This window comes from Salmo trutta, chromosome 18 (assembly GCF_901001165.1).
Source record: "Salmo trutta chromosome 18, fSalTru1.1, whole genome shotgun sequence".
Classification (NCBI taxonomy): domain Eukaryota; kingdom Metazoa; phylum Chordata; class Actinopteri; order Salmoniformes; family Salmonidae; genus Salmo; species Salmo trutta.
Genome location: NC_042974.1, coordinates 21,624,679 through 21,646,322, shown reverse-complemented (window position 1 = coordinate 21,646,322; position 21,644 = coordinate 21,624,679). Strand labels below are relative to the sequence as shown.

The 21,644-nt window shown below is 43.9% G+C and overlaps 1 protein-coding gene across 4 annotated transcripts in view; it reads right to left on the bottom strand.

The window, feature by feature from the left end:
- Nucleotides 1-2,952: 2,952 nt before the first annotated feature.
- LOC115152996 (protein FAM83H) overlaps nt 2,953-21,644 on the bottom strand; it is a 30,780-nt gene continuing 12,088 nt past the window's right edge. For 3 of the 4 annotated variants that reach the window (XM_029697973.1, XM_029697976.1, XM_029697974.1), the window contains 4 exons: nt 12,122-12,286; nt 8,191-8,315; nt 3,498-7,911; nt 2,953-3,337 (listed from right to left, as the gene is read on the bottom strand). In XM_029697973.1, coding sequence (XP_029553833.1) covers nt 3,326-3,337; nt 3,498-7,911; nt 8,191-8,315; nt 12,122-12,286 — 4,716 coding nt within the window. In that variant the 3' untranslated portion in view covers nt 2,953-3,325. The remainder of the gene's footprint in view (nt 3,338-3,497; nt 7,912-8,190; nt 8,316-12,121; nt 12,287-21,644) is intronic. The other variant, XM_029697975.1, reaches the window with a different exon arrangement.

Genomic DNA, 21,644 nt, shown 5'->3' with positions numbered 1-21,644 from the left:
ATACAATTGGTATTTGGGGAGTTTAACTCATTCTTTTCTGCAGATCCTCTCAAGCTCTGTCAGGTTGGATAGGGAGCGTCGCTGCACAGCTATTTTAAAGTCTCTCCAGAGATGTTCGATCGGGTTCAAGTCCGGGCTCTGGCTGGGCCACTCAAGGACATTCAGAGACTTGTCCCAAAGCCACTCCTGTGTTGACTTGCCTGTGTGCTTAGGGTCGTTGTCCTGTAGGAAGGTGAACAGTCTGAGGTCCTGTCTGAGGTCCTGAGCGCTCTGGAGCAGGTTTTTATCAAGGATCTCTCTGTACATTGCTCCGTTCATCATTCCCTTGATCCAGACTAGTCTCACAGTCCCTGCCTCTGAAAAACATCCCCATATGCTGCCACGACCATGCTTCACCATAGGGATGGTGCCACGTTTCAGTTTGGCGGGGCGGCCAGCTCTAGGAAGAGTCTTGGTGGTTCCAAACTTCTTCCATTCAAGAACAATGGAGGCCACTGTGTTCTTGGCCTTCAATGCTGCAGACATTTTTGGTACCCTTCCTCAGATCTGTGCCTCAAACAATCCTGTATTGGAGCTCTACGGACAATTCCTTCGATCTCATGGCTTGGTTTTTGCTGTGACTTGCACTGTCAACTGTGGGACCTTATATAGACAGGTGTGTGCCTTTCCAAATCATGTCCAATCAATTGAATTTACCACAGATGGACTTCAATCTTGTTGTAGAAACATCTCAAGGATGATCAATGGAAACAGGATGCACCAGAGCTCAATTTCGTGTCTCATAGCAAAGGGTCTGAATACTTATGTAAATAAAGTTTTTCAGTTTTTTATTTTGAATACATTTACAAAAATGTCTAAAAACCTGTTTTTGCTTTGTCATTAAGGGGTACTGTGTGTAGATTGATGAGGAAAGAAACATTTTATCCATTTTAGAATATGGCTCCAACGTAACAAAATGTGGAAAAAGTCAAGGGGTCTGAAAACCTTCCAAATGCACTGTATATTTACACTACATGGCCAAAAGTATGTGGACACCCCTTCAAATGAGTGGATTCAGCCATTTCAGCCACAGCTGTTGCTAACAGGTGTATAAAATCAAGCACACCACCATGCAATCTCCATAGACAAACATTGGAAGTGGAATGGCCTGTACTGAAGAGCTCAATGACTTTCAATGTGGCACCGTCATAGGATGCCACCTTTCCAACAAATCAGTTCTTCAAATTTCTTCCCTGCTAGAGCTGCCCTGGTCAACCGTCAGTGCTGTTATTGTGAAGTGGAAACGTCTAGAAGCAACAATGGCTCAGCCACGAAGTGGTAGGCCACACAAGCTCACAGAAACGGACCGCCAAGTGGTGAAGCGTGTAAAAATCTTCACTCACTACAGAGTTCCAAACTGCCTCTGGAAGCAATGTCAGCATAAGAACTGTTCGTCGGGAGATTCATGAAAGCAGCCGCACACAAGCCTAAGATCACCATGTGCAAAGCCAAGCATCAGCTGGAGTGGTGTAAAACTCGCCGCCAATTGGACGCCGGAGCAGTGGAAAAGCGTTCTCTGGAGTGATGAGTCATGCTTCACCATGTGGCAGTCAGACGGACAAATCTGGGTTTGTCAGATGCCAGGAGAACGATACCTGCCGAATGCATAATGCCAACTGTAAAGTTTGGTGGATGAGGAATAATGGTCTGGGGCTGTTTTTCATGGTTCGGTCTAGGCCCCTTAGTTCCAATGAGGGGAAATCTTAACGCTACAGAATACATAACATTCTAGACAATTCTGTGCTTCCAACTTTGTGGCAACAGTTTCGGGAAGACCCTTTCCTGTTTCAGCATGACAATGCCTCCTTGCACAAAGCGAAATCCATACAGAAATGGTTTGTCGAGATTGGTGTGGAAGAACTTGACTGGCCTGCACAGAGCCCTGACCTCAACCCCATCGAACACCTTTGGGATGAATTGGAACGCCGACTGAGAGCAGCAAAGGAGGGACCGACTCCATACTATTTCCCATGATTTTGGAATGAGATTTTCGACGACCAGGTGTCCACATACTTTCGAAAGTCCAAACTGGAGATAGCAATGTCCCATGGCATTAACATTTTAGTGCAAATACACATGATTATTCATGCATACACAGGTAACTGCCAAAAATAATCACCAACATAATGTTTCTTAATAGGGTGTTGGGCCACCATGAACAGCTTCAATGCACCTTGGCACAGATTCTGCAAGTGTCTGGAACTCTATTGGAGGGATGCAACACCATTCTTCCACGAGAAATTCCATCATTTGTGTTTTGTTGATGGTGGTGGAAAACGCTGTCTCAGGCGCCACTCCAGAATCTCCCAGAAGTGTTCAATTGGGTTGAGATCTGGTGACTGAGGCAAACATGGCATATGGTTTACATCGTTTTCATGCTCATCAAACCATTCAGTAACCACTTGTGCCCTGCGGACGGGGGCATTGTCATCCTATGGGTGTATAACAATAGTATCCAAAATAATGGCCGCCCCAGCAGTTTTATACATGACCCCAAAGCATGATGTTAATTGCTTAATTAATTCAGGAACCACACCTGTGTGGAAGCACATGCCTTCAATATACTTTGTATCCCTCATTTACATATGTGTTTACATTATTTTGGCAGTTATTTGCATTTGGTTTATCTAGCACATTGTCATCCTGATTTGTTACACCTACTAACCTACTGAAATGAAGAAAGTGGTCCATTAACTACTTGAAAGCTATACTTGCACTGTTTATGATGATTACATTTTCTATGATGATTAATGGTGATTCTAATTTTAGTATTTTGAAATGTCTGTTAGTATATAAAACAGATCCTCAAACAGATAATAATTAAACAGCCATGAGACTAACAGATATTACATTGCACTTGACCCATACAGTCAACAATGCCTATGTGTCTATGAACACAATACTTTTCAAATAAATTGCACATTTAGTTGTGTATTTATCTGATGAGATTGCATGTTTCAGTCCCACCTTGTAGATAGCAGTAGTCCATTGTCCACACTGTAGAGTCTGTTTACTTATACAGTAGTCCATGTTGGTAAACTTAGTCAACTTAGACAAACTTCTGTTCATGTTCCCATAAACCTTAATCATTTACATGCAGACAGTCCATTCAGAGGAACACTCTAATATAGAAACCTGAGAATAATACCTCTCTGTTGGTTAGCTAGCTGTGCCTCTCCGACCTGTGGTTTTAGACTTTTGGGGAATGGACATAGTTAAAGGACAAGTTTTAGAGGAGAATTAGCGATGGTCTTTCTCCATACTCACTCATCCTTCCGATCCCTGGTTAAGGCGCCATCTATCAAAATACAGAATAATAAACAGAAAACATGAGCTCACATGAAGGAAAGCAAGTGTGAGTGAAAACACAATACAGTGGGTACCTTGGGTACAATCGGTACCTTAAAATTGTATTTTGTAAATTGCTACTGGCCTTTTGATACAGTATGGTACTTTACCTCAAAGCGGCTGTATACCTTCCTCTCCTTCCGCATGCTCTCGATTCTCTGAAGTAGCTTCTCCCGCTCCTGAGAAGTTCTAGTCGGGCCTCTGCTCTGTCCTTGGGCTGATGCTTCGTCCTTACCACTAACACCCCGGTCAGCCTCATCCTGTTTGGCATCATCAGTGACAGCAGATTCTGTAGTGAGTTCTGTCCGGCTCTGGCTGTTAGCGGAAATCTGCCCTAAAAGGAGCTTTGTGTCATCTCTTAGGTTGCTGCTTGAGAGTACATTGACAGTAGATAAATGGTAGTGGGACTGGCTTACTTTAGCTTGCTTCACTGGGGGTGATATGGGATTAGTTTGATCTGTAGGGCTGTCTGGTTTCATAGTGCTATCATTCTCTTTGGTTTCATCAGGACTCTGAGGTCCATGGGAGGCGGATTCTCCAGGAGCACTTTTGCTCATTGTCTCAGCATCACCTGCTTTCTTGTCACCTTTAGCGGCAGGAGAACTTCCAGATTTTTGCTCTTTGATAAGGTTACTTAGTTTGCCCTTCTTACTGTTATCCACAATGACAGATGAAGCTGGGACAGTGTCATGAGAGGCAGTAGAATGAGTTGGGTTTGAGTTACTTGATGGGCTGGATTCTACAAGGACAGGGTTGAATGGTGAGGTAGACTCAGTTGGGGTATGATTAGGAGAGGAACAATATTCTGTTGGTGTGATGTTTGGAGAAGTGATAGATTTTGTTTGGCCAGACATGGGGCACAAAACTGATCCACCTGATGCAGACATAGGGGAGGAATGTGATTTTGTTTGGGTAGGGTTAGAAAATGCACTGGAATCTGTTGGGGTGGGGTCAGGAGATGCACCTGGTTCCGTTGGGGTGTTGTTAGGAAGAGGGTTGGGTTCTCTTGTTGGATTGGAAGAAGAAGTAGATTGTGTTGGTGTTAGGATGGGAGATTTGTTGGTTTGTTCCGTGACATGCTTTGTCGATGGAAGTGAGGAGTTGGGAGAGTCATTAAACTCTGCTGTGGTGGGCTTTGGAGAGGAGTTGGATGCTGTTTTGGAGGGTTTGGGGGATAAAACAAACTCATCTTGGCCAGGACTAGGAGAGGAGTAGGGTTTTATTGGGTTGGTCTTTGGAGAGGGTGACTTCAACTCAGTTGTGGCAATTGTAAACAATGACTCCTTTGTGGAGGGATTGGGAGAGATGTTAGAGTCTATTGGTGTTGATGAAGTGGACCCAACTAAGGTGGATGTAGGTAAGGAACTGGATTTTGTTTGGGTAGAGCTTGGCAGAAGGCTAAGATCTGTTGCAGGGATTGAGGATGAGCAAGATTGCATTGGGGTAGGGCTAAGAGATTCCTTGGAATCAGTTTTGTCAGGCTTGGGAGACACAACTGGTTCAACTAGACCAGGAATAATGGGGGGACTTGATTGCAATGGGATGGTATGAGCGGAGGTGCTGGATTTTGATGGAATGGGATGAGAAGAGACACTTGATTCGGATTGGGTGGGGCTCAGAGGTTTGTTGGACTCTACTGTGACTGGTTTAGAGGATAGTAATTGTTGCTTTGACGGGGGGTTAGATGAACTGGACTCATTAAGGGTGGGGGTAAGGGCTGAGCTGAAATCTTTTGCTGCATGTTTAAATGAAGTGAGATTAGTTAAACTGAAACTCGTTGATGTCGGAGATAACGACGAGCTAACTTCTGTTAGGGTGAGTGGAAGAGATGGGCTCAGCTCCTTTGAAGCAGGATTTGAGCACTTTGGTTCCTTTGGTGATAGTTTATATAAACTAAACTCCTTTGGAGCGATGTTAAAGCTACGCTCTTTTGAGGTGTGCTCAAGAAATGCACTTGTATCTCTAGGGTTAACTTCAGACACACTTTGGTTCTGACTGTTCTTCAGCTCAATCTTCTCAGCATCCGTAGAGACTCTAAGTAGCCCATCGTCACAAGATAATCTACGCCCGAGGAATGATTTGGAGTCACTTTTGGAAAGATTAAGTTCTTCCTGTTCTTTATTTTTAGAAGCCTTGTCTTTGACATCAAGATGTAATGAGCCATGTGTTGCCATGGATGTTTTGTTCTCCTGTGAGACTGGTGAGGTCTCCAGTGTTTCTGAAGAGGCCTGTGTTGATGTAGCTGGCTTTTTGGTGGAAATGTCTGCTGGATTAGGTGGGGTCTCTGTTGATGTTGCTGGCTTTTTGGTTGAAGTATCTGCTGGATTAAGTAGGGCCTCTGTTGATGTTTCTGTCTTTTTGTTTGATGTATCTTCTGGTTTAAGAGGTCCCTCTGTTGATGTAGATGGCTTTTTGGTGGAAGTGTCTGCTGGATTAGGTGGGGTCTCTGTTGATGTTGCTGGCTTTTTGGTTGAAGTATCTGCTGGATTAAGTAGGGCCTCTGTTGATGTTTCTGTCTTTTTGTTTGATGTATCTTCTGGTTTAAGAGGTCCCTCTGTTGATGTAGATGGCTTTTTGGTGGAAGTATCTGCTGGATTTAGTGGAGCCACTGGAAGAGTAGGTTCTACACTTGTGACTGGGTCCTTTGTTTTCAAGTCAAATGGAGTCACTGGATTTAGAGGAGCTTTTTCAGCGCTGCTCTCAGACTCTGAAGCCTTTGCAGCTTTTCGTTTGGCAGCCAACGCTTTAAAAAACTTGAACCTACTGTCTGGATCATTCATATCTGTATAGAATGTATTGCTCAATGAAGATGGCAGGTGTGCTGTTTGTATGGTTTTGGGTTGCTCAATTTGAGCAGATTTGGATGGATGTGCACATTGTACCGTTTTGCTTTCTTCTTCATGGTCAGGTTTAGGTTGTTCCTTTGAAGTGGCCATGTCGGTGCCCACAGGAGGATTATTTTGCAATTCCTTATCACTGGCATCAGTAGTGATGTCCTCAGATTTCAAAGACTCTATGGTTGACTTATCAACTGTTGCTGGCTTATTACATCTCCATTCAAAATGTTCTCTTGTTATGGATCTTCGTTTTCCCAAAATCTGAGCGGTCAAGGATAATCTAGATTGGTCATCTTCCTCGTTGGCAGTTTCCTCGCAATGTTGGCCTGAGGTAAGGTTCAGTTCTTGAGAGATATGCTGTTCTAGTTGTGAGCTGAAGATTAGTGAGGATCTTAGCCTTGAGGTCCTTTGGATAGCAGGGTTGATCCTCCTACGGAATGACTCTTCTCTTTTGGGCTCTTTTACCTCCATGTCCTCTGATTTGTCGCCTTCATCTGTAGCCATGCTAACAATAATATCTGGTGTTCTTGAATGTTCTGGGCGTGTGGTCTTTAACCTGAGCCCTGCAATCTTGGGTAACTCTTTGGCATTAAACTCGGGATCTGATACCAGTGGAGCAAATATTATTCCTTGTGAGGGATTAAGGGGCTCTTCAAAGGGGTCATTTCCAAAAGGCTGTGAAATGTCTTCTTCTCCAGCATCATCATATGCACTGAGGTATGAGCTGATCCTCCAATCTCGCATCCCCTGCTTTGCACTGGGATTCTGTGTTTTACGGTCCGAACCAGACCCAACAAAAAACTGCTTCTGTTCAGACGGGTTTTGTTGTGTTGGGGAGGTCTGACAGGCATAAGGATGGCCCACGCTCAGTCTTTTTGCGTTTGAATGACAAAAGGGACCCTCTCCTGGATGTGATAATTTGTCTGAGCCATGTCCCATCTCCACAGCAAGTTTCGATAACGATAAATAATTCACTACAGGGTCATAGTTGTCTGGTGGCTCTATCTCTATTCCATGTGGGTACCCAGACTCAGAATACTGATCCATTGGAGGGTACCTTTGGTCCCTGAATTGATCGTAGCTACCATAACCAGGCTCTGGCCCTGTTCTCTGGTAGTGATGCTGTTCCCTATGTATCTTCCTGCTCTGGGTTGCCATACCCTCCTCAAAGTTGGCTTGGTGCTGCATGAATTGAGAGGAGGAGTGTCTGGCATAAGTGCCCTCTGCATAACTGGGCCTTTTAGAGCCAGCAAAATCCATTGTGTTCGACTGCATCATAGGGTGACCTTGTTCCATAAAATACTGCTGCTCTATTCTAAATTGCTGTGAGGAGTACTTGTTTCTGTACATATCAAGTGAACCCTGATCTAGTGACCTGTGGATGTGCTCGTGCCTTCCAGGGGGCATTCTTTTCTGATCATCAAAGGAATGTCTAGCCCATTCTTTAGGACGAGAGCTCTCTATGGGCAGGAACTTTCTGGGATCTCTGAACAATGGTGGCCTATCAGTGCTGTATTGGCTGTCAGATAAACTGCTGTAGTCTGGCACTGGAACAAGGACATTTTCAGGTACCAAAGGTTGGGACTGTGCAAACAGGATCCGGAACTCCTCATCAAAAGTAGTCACAAGCTGTCCAAGAAAGAGGTGAGCCATGCAACGGTGAATCTTCTCAAAAGACCACATGAAGCTGTGGGCAGAGAGATTCATGGAATTTCATTACACAGCATAATGTAGCAAAATATACATATTACAATGGAATAAGGAACTCTTAACTCCCTTACTATGCAAATGCAAAGCAATTGCTAAATTACAATGCAACAATAATGTTACTACACAGGTGTAAGATAAACTTAATGTACAGTTTCTTAAATCCACATTACTAATGTCAGGTCTGCTTGAGAAATCATGCAACATTTGTACAATTTTAAAACACTTTATACCACGTTCTTCATTTTTGAACCCTCACCTATAGTTTCCACTCAGGACAGCCCTGCAGTCTGTCAGCAAGAAGCGATCCAGCATCTGACCCTTGAAGGACTTTCCAGAGCGACAGCGATAGGTGATGCCTGACACAGTTCTGACACGCATGAACTGCAAGATAAAAACATGATGTTCTCATTAGATGTTCTCCAAAAAGAACTGAATTGGTTCCACATGAATAATGATTGACTTTGAGTAGTTGTTGTTCATTGAATGGGAACAAATGAGGGAGGAGCCAGTGGGTCTTCATATTCACGGTTGAGAGGAAGAGCTATTCATATCCCAAGCCTACAGGTTTCCTTTATTGGTCTTCACGGATCCACAAGTACCCGAATGCCCAAGACACGATCTGGGACCCGAGCGGGTCCGGATCCAGAATTATAAATAATGTCACGGGTCTGGGTCGGATCTGATATGATTGCCACGGGTCTCAGGTATGTGCAATTTTAACTGACTTGTCTGGAAGGGCCCGCACAGATCCGAATGCAACAGTCGAGAGAGATATTTTTTTTTAATCACTCATACTGCTGCTCTTGCTTTTCAAGAGAGTGGAGCATGGTGCATGGCGCTTGTTGTTGGCCAATCATAAGTCATCAAAACGGCAAAATGCCACAGTCATAGAGCCTCCATGTTTCGCAAAAGTTAGGAGATATCTAATCAATGGAAGATGGAATTAAAATTACAGAATTAAAAGTTAAAGAAGAATAGGCTACAATGACCAAGAGCCAACAGGTAGACTGCTTCTTAATATTCTGAGTGGAGTTGTTGTTATTTGTAACTGTAGGATGAGAAAGCACATGCACTACAGGCTCAATTAGCCTAGCTAGCTAACGTTAGCTAGCTTCTCCCGGTTTGATGCAGTCAAGACAGGTACTATGTAATCATATTTGATGATAAATAACCAAGCTATTGAAGCTATTAATCTACTATAGCACAAGTCGACTTGGTTGGTTGCTGTCTCTTGTCTCTCCCTGCTTCCAGTGTCACTCGCTCACAGTACAGCCCCTCCCCTGCACCTCTCTCCCTTTTCTCATGCTTTATCAGCTCTGGTTAATAAAGGAGCTTAAAAAACTTCTTAGGGCTAGGGGGCAGTTTCCTGAATTTCCGCCTGTCTGACGTGCCCAAGGTAAACTGCCTGTTACTCAGGCCCAGAAGCTAGGATATGCATATAATTGGTGGAATTGGATAAAAAACACTTTGAAGTTTCTAAAACGGTTAAAATAATGTATGTGAGTATAACAGAACTGATATGGCAGGCGAAAAGCCGAGGAAAATCCATCCGTAAAAAAAATTTCACAGGCCTTTTCAATGGAACCCTATGGGATATACAAATAAATAGCTCCCAGATTGCAGTACCTATGGCTTCCACTAGATGTCAACAGTCTTTATACAAGGTTTCAGGCTTGTTTCTTGAAAAACTAACAAGTGGTTGTAGTTTATCCAAGGTGACGCTCATTAGGAAAGTATTCTTGTGGCGCGCGGGAATGAGGGCGCGCTCTTCGTTATTTATCTTCCCTATTGAACATACTAATCTCCGTATTAAATATGATCATTTATTTAGATATTAGAGTACCTAAGGATAAACCTCTAAGGGCTAGGGGGCAGCATTGAGAATTTTGGAAAAAATATGTGCCCATTTTTAACTGCCTCCTACACCAACTCAGAAGATAGAATATGCATATTATTGTTCAGGTTTGGATAGAAAACACCCTAAAGTTTCTAAAACTGTTTGAATGGTGTCTGTGAGTATAACAGAACTCCTATGGCAGGCAAAAACCTGAGAAGGTTTCATGCAGGAAGTACCCTGTCTGACAAGGTGTTGTTGTTCTTGCTTCTGTTTATTGAAGAGTCAGGATCTTAGCTGTAACGTGACAATTCCTAGGGCTCCAATAGGCTCTCAGAACCCGGGAAAAACCTGAACGATGACGAGGCAGCCTCAGGCTGAAACACATTATCTCCTTTTCCAAGTGTCCCATCAGGGGACAATAGAATTAGGCGCGTGCGCGATTCGCCCCCGTGGAGTATTTTCATTCGGCTGTTTAGCTAATTGCAGATTCCCGGTCGGAAAATTATCGCTTTTCTACGAGATAAATTGCATAAAAATTGATTTTAAACAGCGGTTGACATGCTTCGAAGTACGGTAATGGAATATTTAGAATTTTTTTGTCACGTTCTGCGCCATGCGCACGACCGTGATTTAGCATTCTGATAGTGTCTAGAACGCACGAACAAAACGCCGCTGTTTGGATATAACGATGGATTATTTGGGACCAAACCTACATTTGTTATTGAAGTAGAAGTCCTGGGAGTGCATTCTGACGAAGAACAGGAAAGGTAAGACCATTTTTCTTATAGGAAATGTGATTTTGGTGAAGGCTAATCTTGCCGGGTGTCTAAATAGCTAGCCCGTGATGGCTGGGCTATGTACTTAGAATATTGCAAAATGTGCTTCATCCGAAAAGCTATTTTAAAATCGGACATATCGAGTGCATAGAGGAGTAATGTATCTATAATTCTTAAAATAATTGTTATGCTTTTTGTGAATGTTTATCGTGAGTAATTTAGAAAATTGTTAGTAAATTCCCCGGAAGTTTGCGGAGGGTATGCTTTTTCTGAACGTCACATGCTAATGTAAAAAGCTGGTTTTTGATATAAATATGAACTTGATTGAACAGACATGCATGTATTGTATAACATAATGTCCTAGGTATGTCATCTGATGAAGATCATAAAAGGTTAGTGCTGCATTTAGCTGTGGTTTAGGTTTTTGTGACATTATATGCTAGCTTGAAAAATGGGTGTCTGATTATTTCTGGCTGGGTACTCTGCTGACATAATCTAATGTTTTGCTTTCGTTGTAAAGCCTTTTTGAAATCGGACAGTGTGGTTAGATTAACGAGAGTCTTGTCTTTAAATAGCTGTAAAATAGTCATATGTTTGAGAAATTGAAGTAATAGCATTTCAATTGTTTTAAAAATCGCGCCACAGGATTGCACTGGCTGTTACGTAGGTGGGACGAATTCGTCTCGCCGGTCCCATAGAGGTTAATGAGAAACATTGTTTGACTTGTTTGGACGAACTTTACCGGTAACTTTTTGGATTCATTTGTCTGCATGTTGAACAAGTGGATTACTGAAATCAATGGCGCCAACTAAACAGACTTTTTTGGAGTTAAAGAAGGACTTTATCTAACACAACGACCATTCATTGTGTAGCTGGGACCCTTCGGATTGCAAACAGAGGACGATCTTCAAAGGTAAGTGATTTATTTTATCGCTATTCGTGAATTTTGTGACGCCTGTGCTGGTTTGAAAAATATGTTGATGTGGGGCGCTGTCCTCAGATAATGGAATGCTATGCTTTCGCCGTAAAGCCTATTGTAAATCGGACAACGCAGTTCGATTACCAAGAACCTAAGCTTTTGAATGATGTAAGACACTTGTATTTCCATGAATGTTTAATATTACGATTTTTGGGGGGAATTTGGCGCTCTGCAATTACAACGGTGTTGCCGAATTTGAACCCTCTAGCGGGATCCGATCCCTAAGAGCTTTAAAAAATGACTTTTCTGCTGCTTTACTGCTGATCGGACCGGGTCTGGATTCGACCAGGTTTATACGGAACGGGTCTAGTTGTCTTCGGGTCCGTTCAGAATGGGTATCTATATTTAAAAAATGTATTTATGCATATCGGGTCTGGATGGGACAGCCCAGGTCCATTTTGGTACGGGTCCAACTTTTTGACCTCTAGTTTCCTTTCCGTTTAAGTTCCTTACTGAATATGAACTTCCAGAGGAAAGCCTTATAAGGGAAAATGCCCTAAAATCCATCAAGTATCAAAGACAAAATTATAAACGTGTCTTAATTGAAAAACTCCAGCACATATATTCAAGATATTACACCACTTCATAGACTCACTTGTATGCTCTCCAGATTGACCCGGCAGTTGGAAGCCATGGTAGTAAAGTGGTGTGCATTCTGTTCATCCAGAATGATATACACTGCAACATTTCGCATGGCAGCATCCAGAATATCAGCGAAGATGTCCACATCTGTAAAGGTGTCCATTACCACAGCAATCACCTGGTGAGGACAACAGAGCACACTAAGATTAGGCCTACATTCATTTCAAATGGTAAAGCATGCAATAGTGAGGCATTATACACACATTACATGCTGTGCAATTATTCTACACATAGGCGTAGTCGGCACATACACTACGGTGAAAAAGTATTTGCCCCCTTTCTGATTTATTTCTCTATTTTTGCATAGTTTATTATACTGAATGTTATCAGATCTTCAACCAAAACCTAATATTAGATAAAGGGAACCTGAGTTTACAAACAACAACAAAAAAATATTATTATCAAATAAATATTTATTTAATTAACAAAGTCATACAACACCCAATTCCATTGGGTGAAAAAGTAATTGCCCTCTTACACACAATAACTGTCTGTGCCACCTTTAGCTACAATGACTATAACCATATGCTTCCTGTAGTTGCTGATCAGTCTCTCACATCGCTGTTTGGTTTTCGCCAGACATAATGGAACCCATCTCGTCCAAAACGTTGACTCAAGTTTGCTAAAAAAATCACCTGGAAGCACCTGGATGATCATTAAGACTCTTGGAAGAATGTTCTATGGACAGATGAGTCAAAAGTATCACTTTTTGGATGACATGGGTCCCATTTATGCCTGGTGAAAACCAAACACTCCTGAGTGGCGCAGCGGTTTAAGGCACTGCATTGTAGCGCTAGAGGCATCACTACAGATCCGGGTTCGTTCCCGGCAGTGTCACAGCTGGCCACAACTGAGAGACTCATGAGGTTGCGCACAATTGGCCCAGCATTGTCCGGGTTTGGGGAGGGTTCAGCCGGCCGGGATGTCCTTGTTCCATCTCGCTCTAGCGACTCCTGTGGAGGGCTGGGTGCATGCACGCTGACATGGTTGCCAGTTGGACTGTGTTTTCTCTGACACATTGGTGTGGCTGGCTTCCGGGTTAACCGAGCAGTGTGTCAAGAAACAGTGCGGCTTAGCAGTGTCGTGTTTCAGAGGACACATGGCTCTCAACCTTCGCCTCTCCCAAGTCCGTATGTGAGTTGCAGCGATGGGACACGATTGTAACAACCAATTGGAGAGAAAAAGGGGTAAAAAATAAAAAATAAAACAACCTTATACCAACGGTCAAGCTTGGGGATGCTTTTCTGCCTCAGGACCTGGACCTGGACGACCAGGCCATCCATCTGTGAGCTGAAGCTGAAGCGCAGCTGAGTCATACAGCAAGAGAATAATTAAACTCACAATCAAGTCTACATGAAAATGGCTAAAAAGCAACACATTTGAAGATTTGGAATGGCCTAGTCCAGGTATTCCCAAACTTGGGGGGCATACCTGGACTACCTGCCGTCGGGGGTATGCCAAATAAAAATGTGATTCCATTTTTTTCCCATTTAAAAATAAATAACATTTGTTAAAAAAAACGGTGAAGAATTATTTTAGTTTTCAGACAGTCCATTTAGTAAGAACCACGTCCATATAGACACATACCAGCTCTACTGGTAGTACTGCAACTACCAGCAGTACTACACCTGCACCTGTCGACAACACAAGTTGTTCTGCTTCCACGAGCACATCCAATGCTAGCATCAGTAATTCTACATTTGTTGTTAGCCCAGCTAGCATGTACACTGACAGTTGTGAATCTGATGCAGTGGAAGAGCTACTGCCCCCTTACCCGTGAAAGCACCGAACAACAGACAGGGACGTTGGACCATCGAAGAGGTGCAAATATGGTGAGAACTACATTGATTTGGTGTTCCCTTACACTACCGTTCAAAAGATTGGGGTCCTTGTTTTTGAAAGAAAAGCAAATTTTTTGGTCCATTAAAATAACATAAAATTGATCAAAAATACAGTGTAGACATTATTAATGTTGTAAATGACTATTGTAGCTGGAAATGGCAGATTTTTATGGAATATCTACATACTGTAGGCGTACAGAGGCACATTATCAGCAACCATCACTTATGTGTTCCAATAGCACGTTGTGTTAGCGAATCCAAATTTTTCATTTTAAAAGGCTAATTGATACTTAGAAAACCCTTGTGTAATTATGTTAGCACAGCTGAACACTGTTGTCCTGATTAAAGAAGCAATAAAACTGGCCTTCTTTAGACTAGTTGAGTATCTGGAGCATCAGCATTTTTGTGTTCGATTACAGGCTCAAAATTGCCAGAAACAAAGAACATTCTTCTGAAACTCATCAGTCTATTCTCTTTTCCAGCTACAATAGTCATTTACAACATTAACAATGTCTACACTGTATTTCTGATCAATTTTATGTTATTTTAATGGACAAAAAAAATAGCTTTTCTTTCAAAAACAAGGGCATTTCTAAGTGACGCCAAACTTTTGAATGGTAGTCTATGTGCAAAAGTACTATCTCACAACTCAATGAAACTGTCACGTCCTGGCCAGTATAAGGGTTAATTAGTATTGTAGTTTGGTCAGGACGTGGCAGAGGGTATTCGTTTTATGTGGTTCGGGGTGGTGTGTTTTGTTGAAGGGGCATTTGGTTTAAGTATTCCGGGGTTTTTGGGCACTGTTTGGTTTTCAGGTATTCTATGTTTAGTCTAGTATGTCTGTTTCTATGTTTGGTTAATTGGGGTTGGGACTCTCAGTTGAAGGCAGGTGTTGTCTATCTGCCTTTGATTGAGAGTCTCATAAATTAGGGTGTGTTTGTGTTTGTTATTGGTGGGTGATTGTTCTGTGTTTAGCCTTGTGCCTTACCAGACTGTTTTTTGTCGATCGTATTTCTGTTTGTTATTTTTGTGTTCATTTTTGATAGTTAATAAAAGTCAAGATGAGCCTGCACATACCTGCTGCGTTTTGGTCCTCCTTAACCGACGACAACCGTGACAGAATCACCCACCAACTATGGACCAAGCAGCAGAGGAAGGAGCAGAGGGACTTCGAGTTGGACTGGCGGGAGAAGTGGACCTGGGAGGAAGTTCTGGACGGGGCCGAACCTTGGCACCAGGCTGGGGATTATCGCCACCCGCAGTGGGAAATTGAGGCAGCCAAGGCAGAGAGGCGGAGGTACGAGGCCATGGACGCGCTGAGGGAGAAGCACGAGAGGCACCCCCAAGAATTTTTTTTGGGGGGGCACACGGGTAGTTTGGCTAGGCGTAGGAAGAGCCGGAAGCCAGCTACCCGTGGTTATATGGAGGAGCGTATGGGGTGGAGAGCGCTATGTTTCGCTGAGGAGCGCACTCTCACCCATACGCACGCACAGTCCGGTGCGAGTTATTCCAGCCCCTCGCAGGTGCCGTGCTAGAGCGGGCATCCAGCCTGGTAGGAGGATGCCTGCGCAGCGCATCTGGTCGCCGGTACGCCTCCGAGGACCAGGCTACCCAACTCCCGCTCTACGCACAGCTACCATCAGGCCCCTGCACAGCCCAGTCTGCCCTGTACGAGCACCCCGCTCGTACAGGGCTACTAGTTCCATCCAGCCAAGGCGGGTTGTGCAGGAGGTAAGATCTAGACCGACTGTGCGCCTCCATAGCCCTAGGTTTCCAGCTCCTGTCTCTCGTGCGGACCCGGAAGTGCGTCAACCCAGTCCGACTCGTCCTGTTCCCGCTCCCCGCACTAGCCTTCAAGTGCGTAAACCCAGCCTCGCCAGTCAACAGTCGTCAGAGCTGCCCGCCAGTCAACAGTCGTCGGAGCTGCCCGCCAGTCAACAGTCGTCGGAGCTGCCCGCCAGTCAACAGTCGTCGGAGCTGCCCGCCAGTCAACAGTCGTCGGAGCTGCCCGCCAGTCAACAGTCGTCGGAGCTGCCCGCCAGTCAACAGTCGTCGGAGCTGCCCGCCAGTCAACAGTCGCCGGAGTGGCCAGACTGCGCCGAACTGCCGGAGTAGCCAGACTGCGCCGAACTGCCGGAGTGGCCAGACTGCGCCGAACTGCCGGAGTGGCCAGACTGCCCCGAACTGCCGGAGTGGCCAGACTGCCCCGAACTGCCGGAGTGGCCAGACTGCCCCGAACTGCCGGAGTGGCCAGACTGCCCCGAACTGCCAGACTGCCCAGACTGCCCAGACTGCCCAGACTGCCCCGAACTGCCAGACTGCCCCGAGCTGCCAGACTGCCCAGACTGCCCCGAGCTGCCAGACTGCCCAGACTGCCCCGAGCTGCCAGACTGCCCAGACTGCCCCGAGCTGCCAGACTGCCCAGACTGCACCGAGCTGCCAGACTGCACCGAGCTGCCAGACTGCCCCGAGCTGCCAGACTGGCCAGACTGCCCCGAACTGCCAGAGTGGCCCGACTGCCCGGAACGGCCAGAACCGGAGCCACCTCCTGATATAGGTGGGTTGGGGAGGGGGGGTGTAGCACAGTGCCGTCGTTGACGGCAGCCACCCTCCATTCCCTCCCTTTTAGTAGAGGGGAAATTTGTTTTGTTGTTTGGGGTTGTTGTTTTTTTGTTTTTAAGGGGGGGGTACTGTCACGTCCTGGCCAGTATAAGGGTTAATTAGTATTGTAGTTTGGTCAGGACGTGGCAGAGGGTATTTGTTTTATGTGGTTCGGGGTGGTGTGTTTTGTTGAAGGGGCATTTGGTTTAAGTATTCCGGGGTTTTTGGGCACTGTTTGGTTTTCAGGTATTCTATGTTTAGTCTAGTATGTCTGTTTCTATGTTTGGTTAATTGGGGTTGGGACTCTCAGTTGAAGGCAGGTGTTGTCTATCTGCCTTTGATTGAGAGTCTCATAAATTAGGGTGTGTTTGTGTTTGTTATTGGTGGGTGATTGTTCTGTGTTTAGCCTTGTGCCTTACCAGACTGTTTTTTGTCGATCGTATTTCTGTTTGTTATTTTTGTGTTCATTTTTGATAGTTAATAAAAGTCAAGATGAGCCTGCACATACCTGCTGCGTTTTGGTCCTCCTTAACCGACGACAACCGTGACAGAAACCTTCACTTTTGCGCAGACATAAAAATTAAATTAAACAAAAATAAGCCACAGGAGTTTTTGGAGCGACAATTAAGACGACTTTTGAGTAGTAAGACATATGTAAAAGCAACAGATACCATTAATAACAAGGGGCTAGAAGCGTCTTATATGGTGCGCTACCGAGTGGCTAGGACAGGGAAGCCCCATACTATTGTGGAGGACTTAATTCTTCCTGCTGCCGCGGATATGGCTGGGACAATGCTGGGGGAAAAGGCCCAAAAAACTATACAGACAATGCCTCCATCAAACAACACTGTTTCACGAAGCATCAGTGACATGGCAGGAGATGTTTTAAAACAATTACTGCTTCGCATTCAAGCCAGTGAATTCTATGTGTTACAGCTGTATGAGTCAAAAGACATGGCGGGCCTGGCACAGCTCCTGGTGTATGTCCGTTACATTTATAGGGGGTCAATTAAGGAAGACATCCTCTTCTGCAAATCACTGGAAACCAGGACAACAGGAGAGGATTTTTTAAAGTACTGGACAGCTTTGTGACATCAAATGGACTTTGGTGGTCAAGATGTGTTGGTATCTGTACTGATGGCGCAAAAGCCATGCCAGGGAGACATAGTGGAGTTGTAACGCACGTGCAAGCAGTTGCTCCCGACGCCACTTGGGTACACTGCAGCATCCATGAGAGGCTCTTGCTGCCAAGGGAAAGCCTGACAGCTTGAAAGACGTTTTGGACATTACAGTGAAAATGGCTAACTTTGTATTTTCACGTCCGGATAAAAAACGTACCCGATTTAAACTGGTTACTACTCTTGCCCAGAAACGAGAATATGCATAGTATTAGTAGATTTGGATAGAAAACACTAACGTTTCTAAAACTGTTTGAATGGTGTCTGTGAGTATAACAGAACTCATATGGCAGGCAAAAACCTGAGAAGATTCCATGCAGTAAGTGGCCTGTCTGACAATTTGTAGTCCTTCTGTTGCATCTCTATCGAAATTACAGCATCTGAGCTGTTACGTGACACTTTCTAAGGCTTCCATTGGCTCTCTAAAGCCTTCAGAAAGCGGATTGATGCGTCTCCTGTCTCTGGGCAGATAACAGAAGCAGAGTTTGTCAGTGGTCTGCCTGGGGACAGAGAGACTGGAGATGCGCGTTCACGAGACCTCGCCATTTTTTTCTTTCCCTCTTTGAATGAATACAACGTTGTCCGGTTGGAATATTATTGCTATTTTACAAGAAAAATAGCATAAAAATGTATTTTAAACAGCGTTTGACATGCTTCTAAGTACGGTAATGGAATATTTTGAATTTTTTTGTCACGAAATGCGCTCGCGCGTTACCCTTTGGATAGTGACCTGAACGCACGAACAAAACGGAGGTATTTGGATATAACTATGGATTATTTGGAACCAAAACAACATTTGTTGTTGAAGTAGAAGTCCTGGGAGTGCATTCTGACGAAGAACAGCAAAGGTAATCCAATTTTTCTAATAGTAATTCTGAGTTTAGGTTGCCCTGATGTTGGCGGATGTCTGAATAGCTAGCCTGTGATGGCTGAGCTATGTACTGAGAATATTGCAAAATGTGCTTTCGCCGAAAAGCTATTTTAAAATCTGACATAGCGGTTGCATAAAGGAGGTCTGTATCTATAATTCTTAAAATAATTGTTATGTATTTTGTCAACGTTTATGATGAGTAATTTAGTAAATTCACCGGAAGTTTTCGGTGGGTATGCTAGTTCTGAACATCACATGCTAATGTAAAAAGCTGGTTTTTGATATAAATATGAACTTGATTGAACAAAACATGCATGTATTGTATAACATAATGTCCTAGGAGTGTTATCTGATGAAGATCATCAAAGGTTAGTGCTGCATTTAGCTGTGGTTTGGGTTTTTGTGACATATATGCTTGCTTTGAAAATGGCTGTGTGATTATTTTTGGCTGGGTACTCTCCTGACATAATCTAATGTTTTGCTTTCGCTGTAAAGCCTTTTTGAAATTGGACAATGTGGTTGGATTAACGAGAGATTAACGAATTAACAACACACAGGTCTTCCCATCATTGTATGATTTTTTGTGTGCAAATGAACTCAAGCTTATGGACAATGTCAAAGGTGATATAGCGAAGCACCTGAGTGAGTTTGGTGCGCAATTACACAGGTACTTTCCCGAAACACATGACACAAACAACTGGATTCGTTATCCCTTTCATGCCCTGCCTCCAGTCCACTTACCGATATCTGAAGAAGAGATTCTGTGAAAATGTAATGGAATCAGAAGCCACTGCCAGATTTCTGGATTGGGCTGCACTCAGAGTATCCTGCCTTGGCAAATTGCTGTTAAGACACTGTTGCCCTCTGCAACCACGTACCTAGGTGAGAGTAGATTCTCGGCCCTCACTAGCATGAAAACGAAATACATGCACAGACTGTGTGTGGAAAATGATTTAAGACTGAGACTCTCTCCAATACAACCCAACATTGCAGAGTTATGTGCATCCTTTCAAGCACACCCTTCTCATTAACCTGAGTTATTCACCATTTTCAATGAACACATTTTACATGTAAGATGTTCAAATAAAGAGCAAAATTATTGATTATTATTATTTGTGCCCTGGTTCTTTAAGAGCTCTTTGTCACTTCCCACGAGCCGGGTTGTGACAAAAACTCACACTCATTCTTATGTTTAATAACTGTATTGTATAGTGTGTGTGTGTGGCAGGCTTACAATGATGGCAAAAAACAACATTTGAGAGTGTGCTGACCCTGGTGCTAGAGGGGTTACGCAGCTGGAGGTTGAATGTTTGAAGGGGTACGGGACTACAAAAAGTTTGGGAACCACTGGCCTAGTCAAAGACCTATCCCAGTTGAGATGTTGTGGCAGGACTTGAAATGAGCAGTTCATGCTTGAAAATCCACAAATATCGCTAAGTTAAAGCAGTTCTGCATGCAAGAGTGGACCAAAATTCCTCCACAGTGATGTGAGAGACTGAGAGGGCTGCCTCGCTTCTAGTTCTTAGGAAACTAAGCAGTATTTTTTTTATGTATTATTTCTTACATTGTTAGCCCAGAAAATGTTGTGTGTTATTACATACAGCCGGGAAGAACTATTGGATATCAGAGCAACGGTAACTCACCAGCACTACCAGCATTACAACAAGGAATACAACTTTCCCGAAGCGGATCCTTTGTTCGCACCACCCAGGGCAAATTAACTGATTCCAGAGGCCGACCCAAAACAACGCTGGTGGAGAAGAAGAATTCGGAGAGGTCTTCTAGTCACAGCACCCACCACTAATGTTCAGTCCCTGGATAACAAAGTTGACGAGATCAGGGCAAGGGTTTCTTTCCAGAGAGACAACCGGGATTGTAACATACTTTGTTTCACGGAAACATGTCTCTCTCTGGATATACTGTCGGAGTCGGGCCAGCCATCTGGATTCTCAGTTCATTGCACTGACAGGAATAAACATCTCTCTGGGTAGAAGAAGGGCGGGGGTGTATGTGTCATGGCTAATGACTCATGGTGTAATTGTAATAATATACAGGAACTCAAGTCCTTTTGTTCACCCGATCTAGAATACCTTGTAATCAAATGCCGACCCTGTTATCTCCCATGAGATATCTCCCATCTCTTTGGTTATTGTCACGGCCGTGCATACCCCCCCTCAAGCCGATACCACGACAGCCCTCAAGAGCTTCACTGGGCTTTATGCAAACTGGAAATCTTTTGACAATGGCGCCGAAGGAGTTGGCCGCCGTTTTACGATCACATAACCAATTTTTCTATTGTGTATGTTTTTTCGCATTATTTGTAAGTTATTTTGTACATAATGTTTCTGCCACTGTGTCTTATGACCGGAAAGAGCTTCTAGATATCAGGACAGCGATTACTCACCCCATACTGGAAGAATACTTTTTCTTCAATGAGTCGGACGGGAAGGATTTACTTCAGACGCCTGACAAGGCCCTCATCCCCGTCATTCACAGGAGAAAGAGACAGAGGTATCGTGGACGAAGATCCTGGGTGCCTTGTTAGGATCCGTCGCCAAGAGGGTAATATACCTTTGCCATCGATCCTATTAGCCAACGTACAATCAATTGATAATAAAATAGACAAACTACGATCACGTATATCCTACCACCGAGACATTAAATGATTTCTGCTCTCGTAAAAGCCTGGGTTTTCTGCACGTTAACACCATAAGCTTATTACCTAAAAATAATAAATTGAAAGTGTGGGTTCACAGCTCCAATCCAGATGTGTTGGTCATTAGTGAGACATGGTTAAGGAAGAGTATTATGAATACTGATGTTAACCTTTCTGGTTATAACCTTTTTCGGCAAGACAGATCTTCCAAAGGTGGGGTAATGGCAATCTTTACCAAGGATCATCTTCAGTGCTCGGTTGTCTCCATCAAGTCTGTCCCCAAACAATTTGATTTGCTGGTTTTAAGCATTAAACTTTCAAATACCTCT